This window comes from Salmo trutta, chromosome 7, assembly GCF_901001165.1.
Source record: "Salmo trutta chromosome 7, fSalTru1.1, whole genome shotgun sequence".
NCBI classification, from domain to species: domain Eukaryota; kingdom Metazoa; phylum Chordata; class Actinopteri; order Salmoniformes; family Salmonidae; genus Salmo; species Salmo trutta.
Window position 1 is genome coordinate 48,586,123 of NC_042963.1, and position 26,645 is coordinate 48,612,767.

Sequence of the window (26,645 nt, forward strand, 5' to 3'; positions counted from 1 at the left end):
AATCACATCAAACAAAAGACACAGAGACTCATGGTGAAGGATACATCAATATGTGACCTATTTAACGGTGTTGCACTGCCCTCTAGCGTGCACGACAAACATCTTTATATTTTCAGATGACAATCTAAGGACAGGGAGGCAGGCAATATATCAAATATTTACAAAATACAAACATTGTTTAAAAGTCAAACAGAATTTACTGAGATGCAACATCATACATTACAAGTATAACAGTCATGACATGACTTACAATCTTGCATCTTGACAAAAGACAAGGAATGGGGTCATTTGGTAAACAAACGCATGTATTGAATACATAATCAAATATGGCCCTTGAGAAGTAAGAATTTATTTCCTTTGGCTTTTTTTCCAGTTGTCTTCAGTTTCATTTTATAATGGTGATAACAGGTAAACAACACACATTTATAATGAAAACAACACAAATGAAGCATCCCTTTTAGAGTTTTTGCAGTCATACAAACAATTTCTAATAACATTTGGCAGGAGTGTTTCAATTCAAAATACTAAACTATGTCTAAGATTAAAATATTCTTTATTCAAAGGCATTTTATTTACTTTTAGGTATTGTAGTATACAGTCAACCCCTGGTAAGTGCTTGCAATAGTTTGGGATGATTATGAAAGTGTGCACTTAATTAGAGCACGCAGATCTTCAGACAGCATTTGAGTTTGGACTAGAGAAGTGAAACGTTAAAGTGCACTTAAACAATGTAACCTTGTCATGAATCAAGTGCACTCGTGTGGTCTCTTCATGGTCTTTGACACGGTCCGAAGTGCCCTGAGAAGTATGGCTGTCAGACAATGTCAGTTATTGAGATAGTTTTATCTCTGTGATTTCAGTGAGGTAACGTCTCCCCCTGTACTGGTACTCTATGTGTGTACTGGTACTGTATGTGTGCAGAAGACACACTACTCCACTGAATCTTCAGAGAAATCCCTTTTCCATGTGTATTCTGTGAACAATGAAAAGTAAATATAGCAGTAATTGGTAACTACTGAAATGTATTTTTGCCATGGTTTTACTATTGACTTGATTATTGGTATGGGTAATATACATGGGCAGTGTAGTACAGGTGTATGGTTTTACTATTGACTTGATTATTGGTATGGGTAATATACATGGGCAGTGTAGTACAGGTACGTACCAAGCTGTGGGCTCAGTCAGTGACTCAGTCGTTTTGCTGCTCTCTCATCTTGGCTGTGATCTCCTCTCTCATCTCACAGTGTTTGTTGAGGTCCTTGACCTCCAGAGGCAGAGAACTGTTCCACACCATCAGTACAGACTCCTCGTCTGGGAACACACACACACACACACACACACACACACACACACACACACACACACACACACACACAAACACAAACACAAACACAGACACACACACACAGATTGTACTCTCAATATGTCATTTAGGTTTTCTTTGTAGATTCTGTGTAGTTGTTAGGTCTTTGTCATTGTTTCTTACCATATTGATTCTTATCTTGGGACAGTCTTCTTCCCAAAACCAGGACCACATTCTTACGGTTTAGTGTTTCTATGATATGAAAATAATACACGAGTTTGTGAAACTTTCACCACTGTGCAAACAGGAAGCAGATCTAGGTTCAAATACTATTTCAAATATCTCAATTACTTTCACATACATTCGAAGTACGTATACAGATATTTTTATTTGAAACAAAGAGTAGTTGAACATTTTAATGTATTTAGAAATATACTCCCATGCACTTTACCCATGTATTTGAAATTCCTCTAAAATACAACTGCGTTGACTATTAGCTTTACAAATAACCTTTAAAATACACAAATAACAATACTTGTTTTGGGCTGTGTATTTGAACAGTGGCAGACTTACCATTAGGCAGAAAAGGCAATTGCCTCAGGCCTCACATCATCAAGGGGCCTCATGAGCTTGGCATATAAAAAAAAATTATACTAGCAAGCAAAAAATATATACTAGTAAAAAAAAAAAAAACGAGTAAAAAAAAGATCTACCTATCTATATCCGCTTGAGGCCCAACAATGCTCTGCTCGAGGCCCCCCAACGAGAAACATAAACAGCCATACAGATAGACAGTCGTTACCTATAAAAACAGAGGCCATGCTGCGTATGGACTGGCAGTGGGGGCTGATGACCTGCAGCAGCTGGAGGTTGGCCAGCTCTACCAGGAGGAGGTGGCCTCCCCGGGTGCCGATCCACAGGGTGGTGGTGGTTTGCTGCACCAGGAGGGACTTGATGTTCGCCCAGGTTGGAGTATCCGCTCCAAATTCAAACTCTGAATTAGCCTTTCTGGGTCGCCGGCTGGAGTTGTGTCTATGGGCCAAGAACATAGAGTGGGTTCAGGCAGTGGTTTCCAAACTGTGGGGAGTGTGAGGGGTAGGCGGGGGGGGGGGAACCACTGGTTTAAGGAAGTCTTTCTTTCTTTCTTTTTTTTACAGCAATTTACATAGGATTGTCCTCACGTGTGTGTGGTGTCAGAGCGGAGCTTTACCTGAGTAGTTGGGCACAGTCAATGCTGTCAATCATCCGTCCACTCTTCTTATTCCAAACCTCCACGCTCTGCCCTCCAGCCTTGCTGAGGTACACATGCTTCTCCACTACCATACGAGACACACACGGCTCACTGCTCACCGCATGATGCTGCCTGAGGAGAACACACACACAGAGCAACTCACTTCACACTTAGAAAACAAATCAACAGCCCTGCAGGCTGCCAAAATATAGGGTTATATCTCTGAAGGTGACACTCACTGGAAGAGGCTGTTGGGTTTAGTGTCAATGGTCTTACAGACGCCATAGTCGGCGGTGAAGGAAAGGATTCTGGTCCCACAGCCGGCCCACACCGTGGTCCTGTCCAGGGAGTGACCCGATTGGCCCAGACACATCACTGGGGTGTTGACGTTCCCGATGTGCAACGTCTTGACTGGCTGGCCATTCTCCACCTGGAGCGCAGAGTCCTCATAAACCGTCACAATTCCATTTGCTGTCCCAACTAACAAGTAATTCTTTCTTTGACTGAAATTAAATCAACAACAAAAAAATCAGTGTCAGTACTTTACTTGGTAACATACTGTTAACATCACTGTAAATACACATTAAATATTGTATATTCTACCTTTACCAGATGTACTTTTCCATGTACAGCTATTTGGAACTAGCATAGCATAGCAGTAGCATAGCCATAGCATAGCATAGGGTTCGATACCACGACCAAAACAGACTCATTTGCGACCTTTTGACTTGGCAGTGCAACACACATTTATTGGTCGCAAGGTTGCCAGTGAAAATGTTTTACCTGGTCATGCTTTTAAAAAAATTATTATTTATATTTTATTATGATTCATTCAACAGTAATATGCAATTGACCAAAATTAAAACAACATTCAGAAGAGGGAACAACTGCACGGGAATTCCCCTGTCTGTGTGTGTCAGGGCTCGATATACAACTCCGGGCCAGTCGATTATCCCGTCAGTCGCCCTCTTGGGCCAGTGAAAAAAACATAGTAATAATGCTATCTTTAGTGTAGGCCACGTAACTGATAAAAAAAAACATAGTAATAATGCTATCTTTAGTGTAGGCCACGTAACTGATAAAAAAAAACATAGTAATAATGCTATCTTTAGTGTAGGCCACGTAACTGATAAAAAAAACAGTAATAATGCTATCTTTAGTGTAGGCCACGTAACTGATCAAAAAAACATAGTAATAATGCTATCTTTAGTGTAGGCCACGTAACTGATCAAAAAAACATAGTAATAATGCTATCTTTAGTGTAGGCCACGTAACTGATCAAAAAAACATAGTAATAATGCTATCTTTAGTGTAGGCCACGTAACCGATCAAAAAAACATAGTAATAATGCTATCTTTAGTGTAGGCCACGTAACTGATCAAAAAAACAGAAGGATTCCCGAAGCGGTATGTTCGTTATGGCGATTATTTATCACACGTGCACTGTACACATACAGTATAGCCTATAATCTGTCGGGCAGAGAGAGCGTGCAGCTCTCAAACAACTGTTGTTGCATGGAGTAAAGACCCACAGCGGTAAACAGGATGTTCCAAGTTATGGCATCTACCAGTAAATGCTAAGTCAAGAATGGGCAAATCAGGCAGCGGAGGCTGCTAAGGGGAGGACGTCTCATAATAATGGCTGGAATGGTATCAAACATATGGTTTCAATGTGGTTGATACCATTCCACCGACTACATTCCAGCCATTATTATGAGCCGTCCGCCTCTCAGCAGCCTCCACTGAAACCAGGTATTTAAAAAGGTGAAAGTCTTGACTGAATATTTGCGATGCACAATTCAGTCAACATGGAATAGTCTACCTTGAAAATCTGACATTTCCTTGTTGATCCTTGAAAAGTCACTGAAGTTATGGATGCCAATTTATAAATTCCACTGCTCCAATATAATAATTCTGTGATTTTAATTGTGATCAGTTTTTATGAGAGATGTAGGCTCTTTCGTTTGTTTCCCGCCGTTTCAATTGAAGGATGTTGCGCTAGTCTGTTGCGATTGTTGCTCTTATTATGAGCAAGACTCCATACAAAATGTTCCATTACAAAGGGAACCTGGTTAACGGTGCCTTCTCGTTTTAAAACAGGATACAGTAACCCTTCAATAACTCAACAGGATACAGTAACCCCTCAATAACTCAACAGGATACAGTAACCCCTCAATAACTCAACAGGACACAGTAACCCCTCAATAACTCAACAGGATACAGTAACCCCTCAATAACTCAACAGGATACAGTAACCCCTCAATAAGTCAACAGGATACAGTAACCCCTCAATAAGTCAACAGGATACAGTAACCCCTCAATAAGTCAACAGGATACAGTAACCCCTCAATAAGTCAACAGGATACAGTAACCCCTCAATAAGTCAACAGGATACAGTAACCCCTCAATAACTCAACAGGATACAGTAACCCCTCAATAACTCAACAGGATACAGTAACCCCTCAATAACTCAACAGGATACAGTAACCCCTCAATAACTCAACAGGATACAGTAACCCCTCAATAACTCAACAGGATACAGTAACCCCTCAATAACTCAACAGGATACAGTAACCCCTCAATAAGTCAACAGGATACAGTAACCCCTCAATAACTCAACAGGATACAGTAACCCCTCAATAAGTCAACAGGATACAGTAACCCCTCAATAACTCAACAGGATACAGTAACCCCTCAATAAGTCAACAGGATACAGTAACCCCTCAATAAGTCAACAAGATACAGTAACCCCTCAATAACTCAACAGGATACAGTAACCCCTCAATAACTCAACAGGATACAGTAACCCCTCAATAACTCAACAGGATACAGTAACCCCTCAATAACTCAACAGGATACAGTAACCCCTCAATAACTCAACAGGATACAGTAACCCCTCAATAACTCAACAGGATACAGTAACCCCTCAATAAGTCAACAGGATACAGTAACCCCTCAATAAGTCAACAGGATACAGTAACTGTCACGGTTGTCTTCGTCCTCTGACGAGATAACGAAATCGTCATCGGAAAATGTGGACCAATACGCAGCAGGTTCGTGAATGCTCATCTTGATTTTTATTCACTACAAAAATTAACATACAAAAATAACAAAATACGAAAACGAACAACTAACAGTCTGTCAAAGCATAGTGCTTTACACAGAACAATCACCCACAAAAACACAAACACAAACACACCCTCATTTATGAGACTCTCAATCAAAGGCAGATAGAAAACACCTGCCTTCAACTGAGAGTCCCAACACCAATTCACCAGACATAGAAACAGACATACTAGACTCCACATAGAACTACCTAGAATAAACCAAAACCCGGACATACTAAATCAAACACCCTTTACACAAACACACCACCCCGAACCACATAAAACAAATACCCTCTGTCACGCCCTGACCAAACTACAAAACAATTAACCTTATATACTGGCCAGGACGTGACAGTACCCCCCCCTTAAAGGTGCTACCCCAGAAGCACCTTAACACAAAAAAAATTACCCCCAAACAATACCCAAAAGAAAATTCCCCCTTACTAAAGGGAGGGAAGGGAGGGTGGCTGCCGTCAACGACGGCACTGTGCTACACCCCCCCTCCCCAACCCACCTATATTGGAGGCGGCTCCGGCTCAGGCCGTTCCAGGCTGTCTGGGCAGTCTGGCAGCTCGGGACGGTCAGGGCAGTCTGGCAACTCGGGACGGTCAGGGCAGTCTGGCAACTCGGGACGGTCAGGGCAGTCTGGCAACTCGGGACGGTCAGGGCAGTCTGTCAGCTCGGGGCAGTCTGGGCAGTCTGGCCACTCTGGCAGTTCAGGGCAGTCTGGCCACTCTGGCAGTTCAGGGCAGTCTGGCCACTCTGGCAGTTCAGGGCAGTCTGGCCACTCTGGCAGTTCAGGGCAGTCTGGCCACTCTGGCAGTTCAGGGCAGTCTGGCCACTCGGGCAGGTCAGGGCAGTCTGGCCACTCGGGCAGGTCAGGGCAGTCTGGCCACTCGGGCAGGTCAGGGCAGTCTGGCCACTCCGGCAGTTCAGGGCAGTCTGGCCACTCCGGCAGTTCAGGGCAGTCTGGCCACTCCGGCAGTTCAGGGCAGTCTGGCCACTCCGGCAGTTCAGGGCAGTCTGGCCACTCCGGCAGTTCAGGGCAGTCTGGCCACTCCGGCAGTTCAGGGCAGTCTGGCCACTCCGGCAGTTCAGCGCAGTCTGGCCACTCCGGCAGTTCAGCGCAGTCTGGCCACTCCGGCAGTTCAGCGCAGTCTGGCCACTCCGGCAGTTCAGCGCAGTCTGGCCACTCCGGCAGTTCAGCGCAGTCTGGCCACTCCGGCAGTTCAGCGCAGTCTGGCCACTCCGGCAGTTCAGCGCAGTCTGGCCACTCCGGCAGTTCAGCGCAGTCTGGCCACTCCGGCAGTTCAGCGCAGTCTGACCACTCCGGCAGTTCAGCGCAGTCTGACCACTCCGGCAGTTCAGCGCAGTCTGACCACTCCGGCGACTGTTGACTGACGGGCAGCTCCGACGACTGTTGACTGACGGGCAGCTCCGACGACTGTTGACTGACGGGCAGCTCCGACGACTGTTGACTGACGGGCAGCTCCGACGACTGTTGACTGACGGGCAGCTCCGACGACTGTTGACTGGCGGGCAGCTCCGACGACTGTTGACTGGCGGGCAGCTCCGACGACTGTTGACTGGCGGGCAGCTCCGACGACTGTTGACTGGCGGGCAGCTCCGACGACTGTTGACTGGCGGGCAGCTCCGACGACTGTTGACTGGCGGGCAGCTCCGACGACTGTTGACTGGCGGGCAGCTCTGACGACTGTTGACTGGCGAGGCTGGGTTTACGCACTTGCCGTTTAGTGCGGGGAGCGGGAACAGGACGAGTCGGACTGGGTGGACGCACTTCCGGGTCCGCACGAGAGACAGGAGCTGGAAACCCAGGGCTATGGAGGCGCACAGCCGGTCTAGATCTTACCTCCTGCACAACCCGCCTTGGCTCGATGGAACTAGTAGCCCTGCACGAGCGGAGTGCTCGTACAGGGCAGACTGGGCTGTGCAGGGGCTTGATGGTAGCCGTGCGTAGAGCGGGAGTTGGGTAGCCTGGTCCTCGGAGGCGTACCGGCGACCAGATGCGCTGCGCAGGCATCCTCCTACCAGGCTGGATGCCCGCTCTAGCACGGCACCTGCGAGGGGCTGGAATAACTCGCACCGGACTGTGCGTGCGTATGGGTGAGATATTGCGCTTCTCAGCGAAACATGGCGCTCCCCACCTCATACGCTCCTCCATATAACCACGGGTAGCTGGCTTCCGGCTCTTCCTTCGCCTAGCCAAACTACCCGTGTGCCCCCCCCCAAAATTTTCTTGGGGGTGCCTCTCGTGCTTCAACGCCAGTCTTGTCCCTCGGAAACGTTCCCGGTCCATACCAGCCTTACTCCTATCCTCTCTCTCGCGTACCACCTGTTTCCAAGGAAGGCGATCTTTCCCTGCTTGGATCTCCTCCCAAGTGTAGGAGCCTTCTCCCTCCAAGATCTCCTCCCAAGTCCATCTCTCTCGTTTGTCCTCTTCGAAAATCCTCCGCTCCTTCCTCTGCTGCTTGGTCCTTTGGTGGTGGGTGATTCTGTCACGGTTGTCTTCGTCCTCTGACGAGATAACGAAATCGTCATCGGAAAATGTGGACCAATACGCAGCAGGTTCGTGAATGCTCATCTTGATTTTTATTCACTACAAAAATTAACATACAAAAATAACAAAATACGAAAACGAACAACTAACAGTCTGTCAAAGCATAGTGCTTTACACAGAACAATCACCCACAAAAACACAAACACAAACACACCCTCATTTATGAGACTCTCAATCAAAGGCAGATAGAAAACACCTGCCTTCAACTGAGAGTCCCAACACCAATTCACCAGACATAGAAACAGACATACTAGACTCCACATAGAACTACCTAGAATAAACCAAAACCCGGACATACTAAATCAAACACCCTTTACACAAACACACCACCCCGAACCACATAAAACAAATACCCTCTGTCACGCCCTGACCAAACTACAAAACAATTAACCTTATATACTGGCCAGGACGTGACAGTAACCTAACCCCTCAATAAGTCAACAGGATACAGTAACCCCTCAATAACTCAACAGGATACAGTAACCCCTCAATAAGTCAACAGGATACAGTAACCCCTCAATAACTCAACAGGATACAGTAACCCCTCAATAACTCAACATCTCAAATGGCGAGACTGACTAGCTATGGACAGACTTCATTAGCGTGTTTGTGTCGGGAGCAAAGCCCACATTATTTGGACATATTTTATAACGTAAAAATTATGTGAAGGTCAATGCCATTGGGTAGGCAGGCCTATTAAAATATGCACTATTGTTAGTGTTAATGCATACTTTTTTGCATAGATTTTGTGGGGAGTTTTTTTCCTAAAGGCTATTACAACAATTAAATATAAAATGTAAGTCCTTGAAAATTAGAATTGTTTGTCACTGGCAAACTTACCTGAATGCCGAGCCCTGCTCTGTGCGGTGTGCATAGGGTCTATATGTCTACCACTTTGTGTAGCTGTTAGCGATGCTAATGTTAGCCTAACTGTTTTCGGGTGGATGGAAAGGCATTTAAAAGGTAACTACAAAGTAGCCTATGCCTACCTGGCAGAATCATGATTATTTGCATCAATCCAGTGGCCATTTGTTTTCAAAACTCCATCACATGTGCATAGCAGCGGGAAGTAGGGGTGCTGAGAGTGCTGTGGCACCCCTGAAAAATCTCTAAATAAATAAATAATTCACAAAAGCAGTGCACTGGGCCTTTACTATTGCTGTTTTAACGGACCAATGCAGCCATCTGTAGAAACACCTCTACAACTGGCTGACTTGGTGCACACCTGAAAGGGTAAAAAATCATTTAAATCTACATTTCTCCGATTTTTCCCAGACCTTAAAAATGGTCGTCCCCGATGTGGTTTAAGCATTGTTATGGACTTAGAACATCCAATTTAGTTGTTTTTCTATTAAAAAAATGTGTGATCTTGAGAGCGAAAACCTGAAGAAATGTAAGGAAATCAGTCCATCTCCCCACTAACCTTTTTGTTTGTTGCCTTGGCATAATTGTAAAAAAATCTGCCCTCTAGAGGATTTCTCAGAAAATAACACATAGCCCATTAAAATCTGCAATAAAAACATTTTGCACTTTATTTGAACAGTCTCTTTCCTTTGCTGTTACAGTAAATCTATCCAAATCGATGTAAGAACACAAGGGCATGCTAATGTTAAAGATGGCTAGTCATTATTAGCCTGGTTCTGTATGGAATGCAGGCACATTATGGGACACAGGTCAGGTCATTATAAATTATATATATATATATTTTATAAACAAATTTGGTGTGACCAAATCATGTTAGTGCAGAACCCTGATATAGCCATAGCTTAGCATCTAGTCTGACACTCTCTTACCTGCGCTGAGGGTGTGTGTGGAAGAACAGTGATGTCACAGCGTCGGTGACACTCTGCAGGTTGTACCAGTTGGACAGGTTCTGATTGCTGATGACGACCAGTGCCCCTGATTGTGTACCAGCCACCAGCCAATCACAGGCTTCGTCTGGGACTTGGACGGTCACCAGGCATAAGACAGGACTCGTGTCAATCACCTGCAGGGAGAAGAAAGACATTAGCATTGAGGAATATGGGAATTTTAAACACAGATTAGTCTGTGTTTGTGTATTGTGAGGACTATGTCAAAGAGACCTGTATTATGAGGACTTACAGTACCGGTCAAAAGTTTGGACACACCTACTCATTCAAGGGTTTTTCTTACATTTTTACTATTTTCTACATTCTAGAATAATAGTGAAGACATCAAAACTATGAAATAATACAAAAAAAGTGTTAAATGAAATAAAATAAAAATATATATATATATTTTAGATTCTTCAAAGTAGCCACCCTTTGCCTTGATGTTTTGCACACCCTTAGCATTCTTTCAACCAGCTTCACCTGGAATGCTTTTCCAACAGTCTTGAAGGAGTTCCCACATTTGCTGAGCACTTGTTGGCTGCTTTTCCTTCACTCTGCGGTCCAACTCATCCCAAACCATCTCAATCTCACTCCACCACTCTCCTTCTTGGTCAAATAGCCCTTACACTGCCTGGAGGTGTGTTGGGTCATTGTCTTGTTGAAAAACAAATGATAGTCCCACTAAGCGCAAACCAGATGGGATGGCATATCGCTGTAGAATGCTGTTGCAGCCATGCTGGTTAAGTGTGCCATAAATCACAGACAGTGTCACCAACAAAGCACCCCCACACCTCCTCCTCCATGCTTCACGGTGGGAACCACATATGCAGAAATCATCCGTTCACCTACTCTGCGTGTCACAAAAACACGGCGGTTGGAACCAAAATCTCAAATTTGGACTCATCAGACCAAAGGACAGATTTACACCAGTCTAATGTCCATTGCTTGCGTTTGTTGGCCTAAGAAAGTATTTCCTTCTTATTGGTGTCCTTTAGTAGTGGTTTCATTGTAGCAATTCGACCATGAAGGCCTGATTCACGCAGTCTCCTCTGAACAGTTGATGTTGAGATGTGTCTGTTACTTGAACTCTGTGAAGCATTTATTTGGGTTGCAATTTCTGAGGCTGTTCATTCTAATGAGTTTAGGGTCTAAATTTACTGTGGCGGGTCTTCCTTTACTGTGGCGGGGTCTTCCTTTACTGTGGCGGGGTCTTCCTTTACTGTGGCGGGGTCTTCCTTTACTGTGGCGGGGTCTTCCTTTACTGTGGCGGGTCTTCCTTTACTGTGGCGGGTCTTCCTTTACTGTGGCGGGGTCTTCCTTTACTGTGGCGGGGTCTTCCTTTACTGTGGCGGGGTCTTCCTTTACTGTGGCGGTCCTCATTAGAGCCAGTTTCATCATAGAGCTTGATGGTTTTTGCGACTGCACATAACTTTCAATGTTCTTGAAATTTTCCATATTGACTGACCTTCATGTCTTAAATTATTGATGGACTGTCGTTCCTCTTTGCTTATTTGAGATGTTCTTGCCATAATATGGACTTGGTATTTTACCAAATAGGGCTATCTTCTGTATAGCACCCCTACCTTGTCACAACACAACTCATTGGCTCAAATGCATTCTGAAGGAAAGAAATTCCACAAATGAAGTTTTAACAAGGCACACCTGTTAATTGAAATGCATTCCAGGTAACTACCTCATGAAACTGGTTGAGAGAATGCCAAGAGTGTCCAAAGCTGTCATCAAGGCAAAGGGTGGCTACTTTGAAGAATCTTAAATATGGTTACTACATGATTCCATATGGAATTTCATTGTTTTGATGTCTTCACTATTATTCTACAATGTAGAAAATAGTAAAACATTTTGAAAAACCCTTGAATGAGTAATGTCAAAGAGACCTGTATTGTGAGGACCTATGCTATTGTTTTAATACCTGAGCTCTAATTATCTAGCTGCAGTAATACATTTATTGTTTGAGCTGGTATTGTGTTGTAAACAAGTACTTTGCAAATCCCTACAATGTGAGTGCCTGCGTTGAGAGATCCTCTATGAATACCTGTGTTGTGACCTTCTCAGTCTCCAGGTCGACAGACGCGACACAGCCCAGTCTCTGTGTGCTGCTGCCCCCTCCCACCCAGGCCCTTGGGTTAGAACTGGGGCCGTTGCTGGCGCTGCTGCAGCCCACCGTAAAACACTCAGCATTGGCAGCTCTGCTGACCACCAGCTCCCTCATCAGACACAGCATCTCCCCAGAGTTCAGCCTCTCAAACACCTACAGTACACACACAGGCAAATATAGTCACAGTTAGTCAAACACCTACACAAATGCAAGCAGTCAGTTTAGTCACACCTTCACATAGTCAGTTCAAAACCTCCAGACAGTCAGTGAAACATCTACACTTCACACACACCCAGGCGGAGACAGGTAGTAGTAACAGTAGAACGGTTACCTGTGTGGAGGTGGGTCTGTCCTGGGGATTCTCCCTCATACAGTCCTTCATGAGGCCTTGGAAGCCTGGCCAGGGGGAGCAGCCATGGTGCTTCACTGGGTCTGGCAGCTTGCGCTGCACAGCGATCTCGTCAAACTCGCTGGGGAACTTCATGCCATCTGAGATGCGCTCACCACAGGTCAGCAGGTCGTATAGCAGCAGGCCGAACGAAAACACGTCCGCCTGCTGGTTGTAGATCACATTGCCCCGGGCAACCTCTGGCGCCCGGAAACCTGGGTGGGTGGAGAAAGAAATGGTGAGGGGAGAGGGAGGGACAAAGAGAGAACAGAGACAGATAGTAAAATAGAGGAGGAGTCAGGGGGCTAGAGGAGGACAGTCAAATAGAGGAGGAGTCAGGGGGCTAGAGGAGAACAGAGACAGATAGTAAAATAGAGGAGGAGTCAGGGGGCTAGAGGAGGACAGTCAAATAGAGGAGGAGTCAGGGGGCTAGAGGAGAACAGAGACAGATAGTAAAATAGAGGAGGAGTCAGGGGGCTAGAGGAGGACAGTCAAATAGAGGAGGAGTCAGGGGGCTAGAGGAGAACAGAGACAGATAGTAAAATAGAGGAGGAGTCAGGGGGCTAGAGGAGGACAGAGACAGATAGTAAAATAGAGGAGGAGTCAGGGGGCTAGAGGAGAACAGAGACAGATAGTAAAATAGAGGAGGAGTCAGGGGGCTAGAGGAGGACAGAGACAGATAGTAAAATAGAGGAGGAGTCAGGGGGCTAGAGGAGGACAGAGACAGATAGTAAAATAGAGGAGGAGTCAGGGGGCTAGAGGAGGACAGAGACAGATAGTAAAATAGAGGAGGAGTCAGGGGGCTAGAGGAGGACAGAGACAGATAGTAAAATAGAGGAGGAGTCAGGGGGCTAGAGGAGAACAGAGACAGATAGTAAAATAGAGGAGGAGTCAGGGGGCTAGAGGAGGACAGAGACAGATAGTAAAATAGAGGAGGAGTCAGGGGGCTAGAGGAGAACAGAGACAGATAGTAAAATAGAGGAGGAGTCAGGGGGCTAGAGGAGGACAGAGACAGATAGTAAAATAGAGGAGGAGTCAGGGGGCTAGAGGAGGACAGAGACAGATAGTAAAATAGAGGAGGAGTCAGGGGGCTAGAGGAGAACAGAGACAGATAGTAAAATAGAGGAGGAGTCAGGGGGCTAGAGGAGGACAGAGACAGATAGAAAGGGATGAAGGAAAGGAATTTGAAACATGCTGAGATTTTCCCTAAATGTCTACACTGAAGGGTTAGTTCCTACCTGGGGTGCCCTCAGAGCTCCTGACCCCCATGCTGCAGCAGCACTGAGCGATGCCGTAGTCTGTGATCTTAGCGATGGTCTCTGAGTCAGTTTTCAGGTTGAACAGCAGCACGTTGTGAGGCTTCAGGTCCCGGTAGATGATCATGGACGAGTGGAGATACCTGGCAATATGGAAGGGAGGTAAAGTGAGGAAACAGTGATGTACAATGTGTCTAAATTGAGAGTTCCCAATATAGATCATGAATTCAAATTAGTTTGTTTGGGTTTACTATAGACATACTTGGAAATAATTGAATATCATTGAACACTGTGTCTCACGCGTGTGCACGTTCTTGTGGGCATACACCTGTATGTAATGTGTGTATATACATGTATGCATGTGTCTATTGAGCGATTAACCTACCTGAGCCCATCGGCCACCTGCAGAGCAATCCTGTGCTGGAGCTTGCGGTTGAGGCTGCTGTTCTCGTGTTCGAACAGAGAGTCCAGGGACCCTCTGGGGGCTAACTCCATCACCAGGAGATGAGGGGCCGCCCCGGCAGCCAGCAGCCCCACCAGGCTGGGGTGGTGGAGACGACCCAACACCACCAACTCCTGGAAAGAGACCAACTTACAGTACTGCTTGTCTACCCTGAAGACAGTGTCACGCACGCACGCTCGCTCGCACGCACGCACGCACGCACGCACACACACACACACACACACACACACACACCTGGCCTGACATCTCACATGAAATTACTCCGCTGCTCTGTCGTTCGTTACATACTTTTGTCTGAGACCATCATTGAAGTGGTTTGTGGTGACGTCAAAATGAGGGGTGTTGTACTAAAAGTCATCAGCGATAGGATCATCTCTAACTGGAGCAAAGAGTCTGGATAGCCAGCAACTGCTTATCGGGTCCAGTTCCAAGCAGTCAATTCAGGAAGTAACCTGAAATTCCTATTTCCCAAATTGACCCCAACCTCATAGCTGATGTACATTCTCCAAGACCATATACAGTGTATTCGGAAAGTATTCAGACTCCTTGACTTTTTCCACATTTTGTTACGTTACAGCCTTATTCTAAAACGTCTTCAATATTTTTTCCCCCCTTATCTACACACAATACTCAGTATTCAGACCCTTGTTGAAGCACCTTTGGCAGCGATTACAGCCTTGAGTCTTCTTGGGTATGACGCTACAAGCTTGGCACACCTGTATTTGGGGAGTTTCTCCTATTCTTCTCTGCAGATCCCCTCAAGCTCTGTCATGTTGGATGGGGAGCGTCGCTGAACAACCATTTTCAGATCTCTCCATAGATGTTCGATCGGGTTCAAGTCCGGGCTCTGGCTGGGCCACTCAAGGACATTCAGAGACTTGTCCCAAAGCCACTCCTTCGTTGTCTTGGCTGTGTGCTTAGGGTGGTTGTCCTGTTGGAAGGTGAACCTTCACCCCAGTCTGAGGTCCTGAGTGCTCTGGAGCGTCCCCACAGCATGATGCTGCCACCATCATGTTTCACCATAGGGATGGTGCCAGGTTTCCTCCAGATGTGACGCTTGGCATTCAGGCCAAAGAGTTCTATCTTGCTTTCATCAGACCAGAGAATCTTATTTCTCATGGTCTGAGAGTCCTTTAGGTGCCTTTGGCAAACTCCAAGTGGGCTGTCATGTGCCTTTTACTGAGTAGTGGCTTCCATCTGGCCACTCTACCATAAAGGCCTGATTGGTGGAGCGCTACAGAGGCGGTTGTCCTTCTGGAAGGTTCTCCCATCTCCACAAAGGAACTCTAAAGCTTTGTCAAAGTGACCATCGGGTTCTTGGTCACCTCCCTGAACAAGGCCGTTTTCCCCCAATTTCTCAGTTTGGCCGGGTGGCCAGCTCCTGGAAGATTCTTGGTGGTTCCAAACATCTTCCATTTAAGAATGATGGAGGCCACTGTGTTCTTGGGGACCTTCAATGCTGCAGACATTTTTTGGTACCCTTCCCCCCCAGATCTGTGCCTTGACACAATCCTGTTTTGGAGGTATACGTAAGGACAATTCCTTCAACCTCATGGCTTGGTTTTGCTCTGACATGCACTGTCAACTGTGGGACTTCATATAGACAGGTGTGTGCCTTTCCAAATCATGTCCAATCAATTGAATTTACCACGGGTGGACTGCAATCAAGTTGTAGAAACATCTCAAGGATGATCAATGGAAACAGGATGCAGCTGAGCTCAATTTCGAGTCTCATAGGAAAGGGTCATAGCCCCTGTTTTCGCTTTGTCATAATGGGGTATTGTGTTTAGATTGCTGAGGAATATGTTTTATTTAATTCATTTTAGAATAAGGCTGTAATGGAAAATTTTTGGAAAAAGTCAAGGGGTCTGAATACTTTCCAAAGCCTGTTTTTTTCCTCTATATCTCTCCGGGACCAGAAATTATCACTAAAACTTCCTGGTCCTGGAGCTATTCTCCAGCTATTCCTGCCCGACACTAAAACACCTGACGCAGATTATTAGATTACCTGTCGGAGTAGTCGGTGTATATAGAGATCAGAGGCATGCTTGTTGAAAATCTTCACTGCCACCTCTTCATTTTTGTAGATGCCTCGATAGACAGACCCAAAACCACCATCCCCTACAATCAGAAAATAAACAAATTTGTGTCATTGACACTGCAGCTGTTGAAAGAGACTACAGTCCAACTGATCTTTTTGAGCTTTTCAAGAGCTTTGTGATTTGCCTGTAAATGAAAAACACGATACCAATAAAATTATTATTGTAACTGACCCAGCAGGTTCTCCTTGGTAAGGTCCATCTCAAGCTCCTCGCTGTCAAGGATGATTCCAGCAGGCTGGTCACTGAGGATCAGGTCTGGAGCAATCTGAGAGATAGGCACTGTGCAGCGAGGGTCCTCCGGGTTTACCAAAAGACAGTCTACAGGAGGGAGGGAGAATGGAAAGGAGAGAGATCAGGCATAAGTTAAAGGTCCAGTGGGATCAAAAACGTGATTTTCATGTGTTTTATATATATTACCACACTATGACGTTGGTATAATACTGTGAAATTTAGAACATTTGAATAATGCCCTTTTAGGGCTCCCGAGTGGCGCAGCAGTCTAAGGCACTGCATCTCAGTGCTAGAGGTGTCACTACAGACCCTGGTTTGATTCCAGGCTGTATCACAAGCGGCCGTGATTGGGAGTCCCATAGGGCGGCGCACAATTGGCCCAGCGTCTTCCAGGTTAGGGTTTGGCCGGGATAGGCCATCATTGTAAATAAGAATTTGTTCTTAACTAACTTGCCTAGTTAAATAAAAAAAATTGTGTAAGAACTGTTTGAAAAGACCGCCTGAAATTTCAGCCTGTTTTGGTGGGATGGAGTTTTGGCCTGCCTGGTGACATCACCCGACAGTAAATTAGTTAATATACCAATAAGAAAGAGAGTTCCAAACCTCTCTGCCAATAACAGATAGTTTTCTGTTTTTCATCCCCACTCAGACCACTCCCAGACAGTCCTAGCAAAATTATTGCTTGTGAAATCGCTCTTTGCTAAGAAGCTATGTTTGTTAATTTTTTACCATTTTAATTGCAAAAAATCACAGTAAGGTAATTTGATATTGAGATAAAAACGGCTACATTAGACTTTTAAAAGGTATTGTTACATTAAAGTAGCTCTTTTCGTGTATCTCTCCCATGAATTTAAGAACATCCACAATTGCTTGTAGTGTTACCAAATTGTTGTGATTTCTTTCAATTATGATATTCCAGAAACATGACTAACACAGGTATCGATTGTGTCAAATCCAAGCGTTAAAAGACATACCTTTATCTATGTGAGTGAACAGGTCCTCCAGCAGTATCTTGCTCCACTCCTGTCCATCCTTGAAGCTGTACAGAGCCCATTTCTTCAGCAGGGTCTCTCCGTTGCCATGGATATCAGTGGTGAGGAGACCAGGGAACCACTCCTCCAAGAGAGAGTCAACATGGTCCACTACCTGACCCAGTAACACACAACCTGAGGAGTAACACAACCATCATCATCACCACCACGTCACCCAGTAACACACAGCCTCTGTACTGAGCTAAAGAGCTGCCGCTTTCAAGGAACAGGACGCCAATCCGGATGCTTATAAGAAATCCTGCTATGACCTCCGACAAGCCATCAAACAGGCAAAGCGTCAATGCATCAGTAAGATTGAATCCTACTACACCGGCTCTGATGCTCGAAGGACGTGGCAGGGCTTACAAACTATCCTTCATTACAATGCGAAACCCAGCCGCGAGCTGCCCAGTGACGTGAGCCTACCAGATGAACTAAAAGGCCTTCTATGCTCGCTTCGATGCAAGCAACACTGAACCATGCATGAGAGCACCCGCTGTTCCAGACGACTGTGTGAGCTCACTCTCCATAGCCGATGTAAGACCTTTAAACAGGTTAACATTCACAAGGCTGGGGGACGGAATACCAGGACGTGTACTCAGAGCATGTGCTGACCAGGTGGCAGGTGTCTTCACTGACATTTTCAACTTATCCCTGAACCGATCTATAATACAAACTTGTTTCAAGCAGACCACCATAGTCTCTGTGCCCAAGAACGCCAAGGCAAGCTGCCTAAATGGCTATCGCCCCATAGCACTCACATCTATAGCCATGAAATGCTTTGAAAGGCTGGTCATGGCTCACAACACCATCATCCCAGACACCCTGAACCCACTCCAATTCGCATACTGCCCTAACAGATCCATAGATGACACAATCTCTATTGCACTCTACACTGTCCTCACCCACCTGGACAAAAGGAATATCTATGTAAGAATGCTGTTCATTTACTACAGCTCAGCACTCAACACCATAGTCCCCTCCAAGCTCTTCACCAAGCTCCCAGACCCTGAACACCTCCCGCTGCAACTGAATCCTGGAATTCCTGACGGACATCGCCCAGGCGGTGAGGGAAGGCAACAACACATCCGCCATGTTGACCATCAACACAGGTGTCCCTCAAAGGTGTGTGCTTAGTCCCCTCCTGTATTCCCTGTTCAACCACGACTGCGTGGCCGCTCACGACTTAAACACCATCATCAAGTTTGCTGAGGACACAACGACGATGAAGCAGCCTATAGGGAGAAGGTCAGAGACCTGGCAGTGTGTTGCCAGGACAACAACCTCTCCCTCAACATCAGCAAGACAAAAGAGCTGATCGTGGACTACATGAAACGGAGCGGTGGGGCTGTAGTGTAGCGCGTCGAGAGCTTCAAGTTCCTCTGTGGCCACATCACTATGGAATTAACATGGTCCACACACACCCACAGTTGTCAAGAGGGCACGACAGAGCCTTTTCCCCCTCAGGAGGCTGAAAGGATTTGGAATGGGCCCTCAGATCCTCAAAAAGTTATACACTTGCTCAATTAATAGCATCTTGTCTGGCTGCATCACCACTTGATACAGCAACTGCAAGGCAACCGACCGGGCAGTGTCAGCGGAAGGCCCCCCAAAAATTCTAAGGCTCCAGCCACCCAAGCCATAGACTGTTCTCTCTGCTACCGCATGGCAAGCGGTACCAGTGCATCTTGAACCAACAGGACCCTGAACAGCTTCTACACCCAAGCCATCAGACTGCTAAACAAAACTGCTAAATAGCTAATCAAATGGGTACTTGGACTACCTGCATTGACCCTTGCACGGACAATGCACACACACTGGACTCTAACCACTAGAGTTCGACGGATTATGATTTTTCAACGCCGATACCGATTATTGGAGGACCAAAAAAAAGCCGATACCGATTAATCGGCCGATTTTTTTACATTTATTTGTAATAATGACAATTACAACAATACTGAATGAACACTTATTTTAACTTAATATAATACATAAATACTATCAATTTAGCCTCAAATAAATAATGAAACATGTTCAATTTGGTTTAAATAATGCAAAAACAAAGTGTTGGAGAAGAAAGTAAAAGTGCAATATGTGCCATGTAAAAAAGCTAACGTTTAAGTTCCTTGCTCAGAACATGAGAACATGAATTATAGGACTATTTCTATCTATACGATTTGTATTTCATATACCTTTGACTATTGGATGTTCTTATAGGCACTTTAGTATTGCCAGTGTAACAGTATAGCTTCCGTCCCTCTCCTCGCTCCTACCTGGGCTAAAACCAGGAACACATCGACAACAGCCACCCTCGAAGCAGTGTTACCCATGCAAAGCAAGGGGAACAACTACTCCAAGTCTCACAGCGAGTGACGTTTGAAACGCTATTAGCGCGCACCCGGCTAACTAGCTAGCCATTTCACATCGGTTACACCAGCCTAATCTTGGGAGTTGATAGGCTTGAAGTCATAAACAGCGCAATGCTTGAAGAATTGCGATGGGCTGCTGGCAAAACGCACGAAAGTGCTGTTTGAATGAATGCTTACGAGCCTGCTGGTGCCTACCACCGCTCAGTCAGACTGCTCTATCAAATATCAAATCATAGACTTAATTATAATATAATAAACACACAGAAATACGAGCCTTAGGTCATTAATATGGTCGAATCCGGAAACTAACATCTCGAAAACAAAACGTTTATTTTTTTCAGTGAAATACGGAACCGTTCCGTATTTTATCTAACGGGTGGCATCCCTAAGTCTAAATATTCCTGTTACATTGCACAACCTTCAATGTTATGTCATAATTACGTACAATTCTGGCAAATTAGTTCGCAACGAGCCAAGCGGCCCAAACTGTTGCATATACCCTGACTCTGCGTGCAATGAACGCAAAAGAAGTGACACAATTTCACCTGGTTAATATTGCCTGCTAACCTGGATTTCTTTTAGCTAAATATGCAGGTTTAAAAATATATACTTCTGTGTATTGATTTTAAGAAAGGCATTGATGTTTATGGTTAGGTACAGTCGTGCAACGATTGTGATTTTTTCGCAAATGCGCTTTTGTTAAATCACCCCCCGTTTGGCGAAGTTGGCTGTCTTTGTTAGGAAGAAATAGTATTCACACAGTTCGCAACGAGCCAGGCGGCCCAAACTGCTGCATATACCCTGACTCTGTTGCAGAGGTGACACATTTTCCCTAGTTAAAAGAAATTCATGTTAGCAGGCAATATTAACTAAATATGCAGGTTTAAAAATATATACTTGTGTATTGATTTTAAGAAAGACATTGATGTTTATGGTTAGGTACACGTTGGAGCAACAACAGTCCTTTTTCGCGAATGCGCACCGCATCGATTATGTGCAATGCAGGACAGGCTAGATAAACTAGTAATATCATCAACCATGTGTAGTTAACTAGTGATTATGATTGATTGATTGTTTTTTATAAGATAAGTTTAATGCTAGCTAGCAACTTACCTTGGCTTCTTACTGCATTCGCATAACAGGCAGGCTCCTCGTGGAGTGCAATGTAAAGCAGGTGGTTAGAGCGTTGGACTAGTTAACCGTAAGGTTGCAAGATTGAATCCCCAAGCTGACAAGGTAAAAATCTGTCGTTCTGCCTCTGAACAAGGCAGTTAACCCACCGTTCCTAGGCCGTCATTGAAAATAAGAATGTGTTCTTAACTGACTTGCCTAGTTAAAAAATATTATATATATATAAAAAAAGAAAAATCATATTCTTTTTTTTTATTTACATTTTTTATATATATATATATATATATATATATATATATATATATATATATACACTGCTCAAAAAAATAAAGGGAACACTTAAACAACACAATGTAACTCCAAGTCAATCACACTTCTGTGAAATCAAACTGTCCACTTAGGAAGCAACACTGATTGACAATAAATTTCACATGCTGTTGTGCAAATGGAATAGACAACAGGTGGAAATTATAGGCAATTAGCAAGACACCCCCAATAAAGGAGTGGTTCGGCAGGTGGTGACCACAGACCACTTCTCAGTTCCTATGCACCCTGGCTGATGTTTTGGTCACTTTTGAATGCTGGCGGTGCTTTCACTCTAGTGGTAGCATGAGACGGAGTCTACAACCCACACAAGTGGCTCAGGTAGTGCAGCTCATCCAGGATGGCACATCAATGCGAGCTGTGGCAAGAAGGTTTGCTGTGTCTGTCAGCGTAGTGTCCAGAGCATGGAGGCGCTACCAGGAGACAGGCCAGTACATCAGGAGACGTGGAGGAGGCCGTAGGAGGGCAACAATCCAGCAGCAGGACCGCTACCTCCGCCTTTGTGCAAGGAGGAGCAGGAGGAGCACTGCCAGAGCCCTGCAAAATGACCTCCAGCAGGCCACAAATGTGCATGTGTCTGCTCAAACGGTCAGAAACAGACTCCATGAGGGTGGTATGAGGGCCCGACGTCCACAGGTGGGGGTTGTGCTTACAGCCCAACACCATGCAGGACGTTTGGCATTTGCCAGAGAACACCAAGATTGGCAAATTCGCCACTGTGCTCTTCACAGATGAAAGCAGGTTCACACTGAGCACGTGACAGACGTGACAGAGTCTGGAGACTCCGTGGAGAACGTTCTGCTGCCTGCAACATCCTCCAGCATGACCGGTTTGGCGGTGGGTCAGTCATGGTGTGGGGTGGCATTTCTTTGGGGGGCCGCACAGCCCTCCATGTGCTCGCCAGAGGTAGCCTGACTGCCATTAGGTACCGAGATGAGATCCTCAGACCCCTTGTGAGACCATATGCTGGTGCGGTTGGCCCTGGGTTCCTCCTAATGCAAGACAATGCTAGACCTCATGTGGCTGGAGTGTGTCAGCAGTTCCTGCAAGAGGAAGGCATTGATGCTATGGACTGGCCCGCCTGTTCCCAAGACCTGAATCCAATTGAGCACATCTGGGACATCATGTCTCGCTCCATCCACCAACGCCACGTTGCACCACAGACTGTCCAAGAGTTGGCGGATGCTTTAGTCCAAGTCTGGGAGGAGATCCCTCAGGAGACCATCCGCCACCTCATCAGGAGCATGCCCAGGCGTTGTAGGGAGGTCATACAGGCACGTGGAGGCCACACACACTACTGAGCCTCATTTTGACTTGTTTTAAGGACATTACATCAAAGTTGGATCAGCCTGTAGTGTGGTTTTCCACTTTAATTTTGAGTGTGACTCCAAATCCAGACCTCCATGGGTTGATAAATTGGATTTCCATTGATTATTTATGTGTGATTTTGTTGTCAGCACATTCAACTATGTAAAGAAAAAAGTATTTAATAAGATTATTTAGTTTATTCAGATCTAGGATGTGTTATTTTAGTGTTCCCTTTATTTTTTTGAGCAGTATATATATATATATTTTAATATATATATTTTAATCGGCAAATCGGTGGCCAAAAATACCGATTACCAATTGTTATGAAAACTTGAAATCGGCCCTAATTAAATACCTCTACTAACCACACCCCAACACGCACGCACACCCACACCCACACACACACATAAACACACACCACATACGCTGCTGCTACTTTCTATTATCTATCCAGTTGCCTAGTGACTTCACTCCTACCTATATGTACATAGCTACATCAATTACCTCATACCCCTGCACATTGACTCAGTACTGGTACTCCCTGTATATACCCATGCTATTTTTTACTCGTTATTGTTATTCACTGTGTACTTATTCCTGTGTCACTATTTCAATCTATTTTAACTCTGCATTGTTGGAAAAGGATCCATAAGTAAGCATTTCACTGTTAGTCTACACCTGTTGTTAACGGAGCATGAGACAAACACAATTTGATTTGATAAATGCAACTTCGTAAGATAAAATTTTCCATTCTTATCATATCGTAATCATATTATTTGATTTGACAACCATCATCATCATCATCACCACCTCCAACTGATGATCTATTTCACTCTTTATTGCAATATATTATATTATACACAGTTTATCAAACCTTATCTTAATTGTTTTTCAGCTCACAACCCAAATTATTAAATAAATGTATTTTTATTTTCCTTAAACTAGTGTTGACAGCTTTTACATTTCAGTATGGATACCTTATTCTCTAGGCTGTGGGGCAGTTCCAGTACCTTTGCGTGAGCAGGGCACAGTGATCTTGACGAAGCTGGCAGGGTTGTCCTCTACGTTGGCAGCCTCAACCAGACAGTAGGCCTCAGGAGACCAGCTCAGGTAGATGCCTCTCCTCCAGTAGATACGGTTCGGACGCAGCTCTCTCTCTGGACCAACATAACAACAATGGGGCTACTCAGAGCCATATTCATATTAATGTCACCTGTTAAATCCACTTCAATCAGTGTAGATGAAGGGGAGGAGACATGGATTGTGTATGTGTGCCCTTCAGAGGGTGAATGGGAAAGACACAAGATGTAAGTGTTTGTCACACCCAACAGTTTCCTGTGTGTATCAAGAATGGTCCACCACCCGAAGGACATGCAGCAAACTTGACATAACTGTGGGAAGCATTGGAGTTAACATGGGCCAGCATCCCTGTGGAACGCTTTTGACAACTTGTAGAGTCCAAGCCCAGACGAATTGAGGCAAAAGGGGGTGCAACTCAATATTAGGAATGTGTACACTCAGTTGATACAGTACTGACAGAATCAGTTTCCAGTAGCTTAGCTACATGTTCTAAAAAATACTATCCAGGAGATTCTGGACGTGGCTAAATTTCCAGCTAATGAACTTTGGATGAAATGACAACAACCTAAGTAATTATCCCTTTAACGTCAGCATTAGTACCTCTGCCACAGAGCATGTAGGAGGAGACCTCCAGTAGGCGGTTGATCTGTCTCGACCAGTAGCCCATGGGGAAGTAGGGCATCTCATAGAGACGAACAATGACCTCAGAATTTTCACAGTGGGGCATCTCAATTACTGGCCGGTGTTTGGAGAGACTGTGAGGGAAGGACAAGACAATCAGCATGGTTTAGACTTGGCAAAGAGGTTTTGAGCCAATATGGCCGACAGTTTCCATTCAGTAGATACAGAATTCAGGAAACTGGTAGGCCATTTTGGCTCAAACAATACTAAAATCAACCAAATGGTGTGCCTCTTACCTGCTCGGCACTAGGAGCTGGTCCTCTCCGAAGGGCAGGGCGATCTGGAACTTCTCCAGCAGTTTAAAGTACTGGGTCAGGTGGTGCTTGGGGAAACACTTACTCTCAAATAGGAACCGCTCCACCATAGAGCGCTGGACTACGCCTTTGGGATTCTCCCAGAACCCAGAGCTTTTCAGAGACAGTTTCTACACAGAGAAAGAGAGAGAGGAGGAAGTGATTGAATGAGGTCATTGTGTGTGTGTGTGTCACAGGCGACTGGTGGCACCTTAATTGGGGAGGACCTGCTCATTGTAATGGCTGGAACAGCATAAATGGAATCACACACATCAAACATGTGGTTTCCATGTGGATGATACCGTTCCATTCACTTCATTCCAGCCATTATTGTGTTCCACCCTCCCCTCATCAGCCTCCTGTAGTGTGTGTGTGTGTGTGTGTGTGTGTGTGTGTGTGTGTGTGTGTGTGTGTGTGTGTGTGTGTGTGTGTGTCTACCTACCTGTGAGATGATGTTGCAAAGCCACTGTGGGTCGATAAAGTAGAGTTCTCTGAGTTGGAGGGCCGGGTCGTCAAAGTGCAGAAGGACTCCTATAAACAGACATTGCCATTTAAAGTACAACAAACAAATAATACCTGGCTATGCTATGAACAGAAGACACATACATATTGTGGCAGATGGCAGGGAGAGGTGAGGGGAGTGGTTATTGAAGGGAGATATCTTGCAGTCCGCTGGCTCCATCCCCGATGAGATATTGACCGACCAGGGCACCCCGTTCCAGTCACAAATCATGAAGGATCTACGCAAACTACCCCAGGTGTGTACCTCAAAGTATCACCCACAGACTGATGCTAAAGAAGGTGATGGAGGTGGACAGAAAGAATTGGGACCAGCTGCTACCCTACATGATGTTCTCGATCCGAGAAGTGCCCCAAGCTTCAACAGGATTCTCTCCCTTGAACTCCTGTACAGGAGATGACCCCGAGTACTGCTGGACGTAGCTAAAGAAGCCTGGGAACAACAACCGTCGCAACACCGAACCATGGTGGAGCACGTGGAAGACATGAGAGACCGGATGGCAACCCTGTGGCCCCTGGTACGGGAACACATGCTGGAGGCCTAAGCGTGGGTGTACAATAGAGGGGTACAACGAAGGGACTTCAGGCCAGGAGACAAAGTGTTGGTGTTTATTGCCCTGGCCACATCTGCAGTCCTCATGCCACCTTGCAGCATGCCTAAGGCACGTTCACGCAGATGAGCAGGGACCCTGGGTATCTTTCTTTTGGTGTTTTTCAGAGTCAGTAGAAAAGCATGGGAAACAGTGTTAAAACCCTTTACAAAGAAGATCTGTGAAGTTATTTGGATTTTTACAAATTATTTGAAAGACAGGGTCCTGAAAAAGGGATGTTTCTTTTTTTGCTGAGTTAATTTTCTACGTTCTCCTACGTTCTCCCACGTTGTGAGGACCATAGCACCAGCACAATGACGACCAGGGATTCCAACACATTAATGAAGAAACCAATTACACACACACACACACACACACACACACACACACACACACACACACACACACACACACACACACACACACACACACACACACACACACACACACACCCCACCCCACTGACCGGCCTCGCTAAGGAAGTGAACAGCGTGGGGTAGTTCAGCCTCCTCCAGCTGTATCTGGCTCTCCTGGATGAGCTGTAGCAGGTATTGGTGTCTGAGCACGGGGAACTCCCCCGGCACCCTGGCCCTCTCCAGCAGCACCCTTCTCTCCAGCTCCAAATAGCTTTCTGGGACCAGCTGCCCCATCACCAGCTGCCCTTGGATCTGTGGAGAGCGGGAGTGAAAGGG

General features: G+C 45.5%; 1 protein-coding gene across 4 annotated transcripts in view; it reads right to left on the reverse strand.

The window, feature by feature from the left end:
- Positions 1-34: 34 nt before the first annotated feature.
- Positions 35-26,645, reverse strand: part of lrrk2 (leucine-rich repeat kinase 2) — a 67,478-nt gene continuing 40,867 nt past the window's right edge. For 3 of the 4 annotated variants that reach the window (XM_029759220.1, XM_029759221.1, XM_029759219.1), the window contains exons 32-50: positions 26,420-26,621; positions 25,287-25,375; positions 24,788-24,975; positions 24,471-24,625; positions 23,801-23,947; positions 17,602-17,793; positions 16,568-16,714; positions 16,303-16,415; positions 14,217-14,407; positions 13,814-13,974; positions 12,519-12,790; positions 12,125-12,340; positions 10,012-10,205; positions 2,774-3,037; positions 2,514-2,666; positions 2,106-2,335; positions 1,487-1,555; positions 1,166-1,311; positions 35-973 (exon numbers count right to left, since the gene is read on the reverse strand). In XM_029759220.1, the coding sequence (XP_029615080.1) occupies positions 1,190-1,311; positions 1,487-1,555; positions 2,106-2,335; positions 2,514-2,666; positions 2,774-3,037; positions 10,012-10,205; positions 12,125-12,340; positions 12,519-12,790; positions 13,814-13,974; positions 14,217-14,407; positions 16,303-16,415; positions 16,568-16,714; positions 17,602-17,793; positions 23,801-23,947; positions 24,471-24,625; positions 24,788-24,975; positions 25,287-25,375; positions 26,420-26,621 (3,105 nt within the window). In that variant the 3' untranslated portion in view covers positions 35-973; positions 1,166-1,189. Of the gene's footprint in view, positions 974-1,165; positions 1,312-1,486; positions 1,556-2,105; positions 2,336-2,513; positions 2,667-2,773; positions 3,038-10,011; positions 10,206-12,124; positions 12,341-12,518; positions 12,791-13,813; positions 13,975-14,216; positions 14,408-16,302; positions 16,416-16,567; positions 16,715-17,601; positions 17,794-23,800; positions 23,948-24,470; positions 24,626-24,787; positions 24,976-25,286; positions 25,376-26,419; positions 26,622-26,645 lie in introns of those variants that run through there. The other variant, XM_029759222.1, reaches the window with a different exon arrangement.